General features: G+C 40.0%; 1 protein-coding gene across 1 annotated transcript; it reads right to left on the bottom strand.

Annotated features, from left to right (window-relative positions):
* Positions 1-374: 374 nt before the first annotated feature.
* On the bottom strand, positions 375-2,093 carry LOC106338318. The gene is made up of 3 exons (XM_013777329.1): positions 1,769-2,093; positions 1,370-1,624; positions 375-1,315 (listed from the first exon to the last, which is right to left on the bottom strand). The coding sequence occupies exons 1-3, from the start codon at positions 2,088-2,090 to the stop codon at positions 636-638; spliced, it is 1,257 nt and encodes a 418-aa protein (XP_013632783.1). The 5' UTR covers positions 2,091-2,093; the 3' UTR covers positions 375-635.
* Between the last annotated feature and the right edge of the window lie 867 nt (positions 2,094-2,960).

The following is a 2,960-nucleotide window of genomic DNA, read 5'->3' as shown; positions in this document are numbered from 1 at the left end:
ACATACATAGTATGGTTTATAGCTTGGATTAAAGCCTTTCTGATTCTTTGTGATGTAGTCCTAAGCTGTCAAAGGATTACAAGCACCTTGGATCAAAGTGATGATTGATCCAACAAGAGGGGTGGTTCTTCTAATCGATCTAATCGACTATAAAACAGGCTGGATGGGAGTGATGATGATGATCTCGAACAGAACAGGGTGTTGACTGATTCCACAATCAACCACGAAGAAGAACAGTCTGATTCCACAAGCAGTCTCAATCGCCAATCACTAAGACAAGTGAATCCAGACAAGGCTTGATGATCAAAATAACTCAAAGACACAAAGACTATGGAGAAAAAGAAACTAAGAAGTTTATTATTTCTTGGGTAAAAGATTCTTGCCTTACAATGATATAACTAATGAGCTTATCTAGGCTCAGTACAATGATTTAGAAAGCTAAAGAAAAATGAGAAAACATACTGAAATTAAGAAATCTAGCCGTTAGGCCTTAATGAGAGAATCTGAGCCAAAATGGGAAATGTGTGAAGCTGCTTGAATCTTGACAACTTTGGGAAGATTCTAGGAGCCTTGGGGAGCTTCTGGTTGATGAAACAAATCGCCAAATCACAGCCAAGAGTGTAGAAAACTAGCCGTTAGGATTTAAAGCAAATTGGCTCCAAAAATGGCAAGTTGAGATGGTGAAGAATCTGGTTGATCCAGTGAGGTTTAGTGCATGGTATGAACTCTCCAAGTGGTCTTAGATGTAATGACTGATCTCCTGGCTTCCACACGTGAGTTTGAGTTGCACATTCTTTAAGCAAATAATTACTTTCCTTAAATAGAACCAGTTCGGATGCAGTATAGGTCGCCTGACTTGTAAATGGTATATCTCCTAAAGAATTACTCCTTTTGGTATGAAACCAATTCTCCGCGTGCTCTGGTTGAGTTGAAAATCTATAGCAAGTTGTTTCACGGTCGAATTCCTCATGGTTGCAAGGATATCCTTCTTTGAATGCACCTATGTCCTGGTTGGCTTCTTTAGTTTTCCTCATCTTCATGTTCTTCACTGATTTACTCCTGGTTCCTTTCTTTTTTTCTGATGATGACTTGAGGTCCTCATCATTCCCTCTCTCTTCAAAAGGTTTTGTCCTCAAAACCAATTTACCTTGGTATATGGACGGTTTTATAATGCATTGTTCATCTGGTGGTTCTTCTTTGATCAGTAGGGAAGCTATGACCCCTCTCCATGGTCGTTCTATGCTTTCCCTTGGCAGGAACGTGGTCTCCTTTGTGAAATATCCTATTTCACTCTTGGTTTCTCCATTGACGACTCCTTGGGTGTAATGTCATGAGTTTGGTTCTGGATGTTTCTCCATTGTACCTATACCTTTGCCAAGCTCTTCTGGGCATATCAAGTGTGTTATCACGTCCTTTGAGTCATGATAAACAGATTGAATCAAGTGATCACTTACATTGGTTTGATCTGAAGTTGTAGCAATTTTTACCACATCTTCTTTAAGTTGTTCTTGATCCTTGTTTACTCCTAGTGTTCCTGTTTCTTCCTTGTCACTTAAAGAAAACATCAAGTGCATTATACTTGAAGTAGAATCAGTGAAAACAGAATGTGTAAAACTATGACTAGCTAAGAAATTATTCCAATAATGAACAAGTTCATAGTTTTTACTTACGAGAGTACCTTGCATTACTTGAGCTTTAGTATCTGTCATCTTTAAAGCATGATCAGCTGGTAATTAAGCCTCTGGACGTGGCTCCTCCTTAACTAGACCTTCATCAACTTTCTTATCAAGTGTTGGACTTGCTTTCGCAGCAAGGTCGAGTTCTTGTTCCTTGATTTCCATGTTAGTACCTGAAATATTTTCAACCTTTTGGGCACTAGACAAGTGTGTTAAAACAGTCATGGAATTACTAGAAACAGAATTAGATCTTTCTAATTGATCATCTAAATTTTCAGAAGGTGAAACAATTTTTTGTTTCGTACTTACATGAAGTTTAGAATTAGAGGTTTGCTCTTTAGCATCTAAAAGTTCTTTTTCTTTCATGGATCCGGCCCTAAGCATGTTGATAAGATCATCACAAAGTTTATCCATTCTAGTAAAGGAATCTTCCACTTTAGTAAAGGAATCACTTACCTCATATTTTGGTTCAAGATGTGCGGACTTCAAAAATCGTTTTGTGGGGCAATCTTTTGCTATATGACCAGGGGATTGACACCTATAGCAGATGACCTCAGGTGGTTTAGAAGTACTAGAGTACTAACCTTGTGTTCCCTTGACTTGAGGTTTATGCACTGGCCTTGAACTTTGTCTTTGGGGAACAACCTCTCTTTGAGTTGCTGGTTGCAAGACTTGTGGTTTTACTAATCTCCTGGTGGACACCTTTTGAGTGTGTTGTGCTCTTTTCACAAACTCAGTATACATGACCATCTTCACCTCTTTCCAAGTATAGGCTGGGTCATTGAAATAGATCCGATCAGCATCTAGCTGGCTCCACCAAATGTATGCTTTGCCGGTTAAGGTATCCTTGGCATAAGTTGGCTTTAGCTTCTATGGAATTCTCCAAGTCTGAAACCATTGTTCCATGTCGCCCTCCCACCTTAGATATGCACTTGGTCCGTCCTTATGACCAGAAAAATGTATAGATAGTGTATCCAAGGGATTCTGATAAAACTGATCTCCATTGTAGTTCCATGGCTTGCTGTGAACATGTCTTGATATATTCCCATGATAGGATCTTGCTGGTGCAGCCAGGGTGGTCTTTACTCTCCTTGGACACGTTTGAACATAATATTACCCATCAGAACTGATGTGCCCCAGTCCGAGGATCAGTCCATGGAATCAGATCAGAACGAGGTTCAGAACATCCGGAACAATGCAAATGAGGTTCAGTCCATTGATCGGACAGGACAGACTGAACGGGCCGTGTACCGACTCGACCCGCACACGTCTGGATTGGAGCTT

The sequence above is a fragment of the Brassica oleracea genome, chromosome C4, assembly GCF_000695525.1.
Source record: "Brassica oleracea var. oleracea cultivar TO1000 chromosome C4, BOL, whole genome shotgun sequence".
NCBI lineage: Eukaryota > Viridiplantae > Streptophyta > Magnoliopsida > Brassicales > Brassicaceae > Brassica > Brassica oleracea.
This window is presented reverse-complemented; position numbering and strand designations above follow the sequence as displayed.

What these genes read in the sequence shown, in the direction of transcription:
- LOC106338318 (XM_013777329.1), bottom strand. Translation starts at nt 2,090, where the DNA reads ATGGATAAACTTTGTGATGATCTTATCAACATGCTTAGGGCCGGATCC. An exon ending in TGATAAGAAAGTTGATGAAG is followed by an intron (nt 1,625 to 1,768) that starts GTCTAGTTAAGG and finishes ATAATTTCTTAG; the next exon opens with CTAGTCATAGTTTTACACAT. An exon ending in CCCAGAAGAGCTTGGCAAAG is followed by an intron (nt 1,316 to 1,369) that starts GTATAGGTACAA and finishes ATTACACCCAAG; the next exon opens with GAGTCGTCAATGGAGAAACC.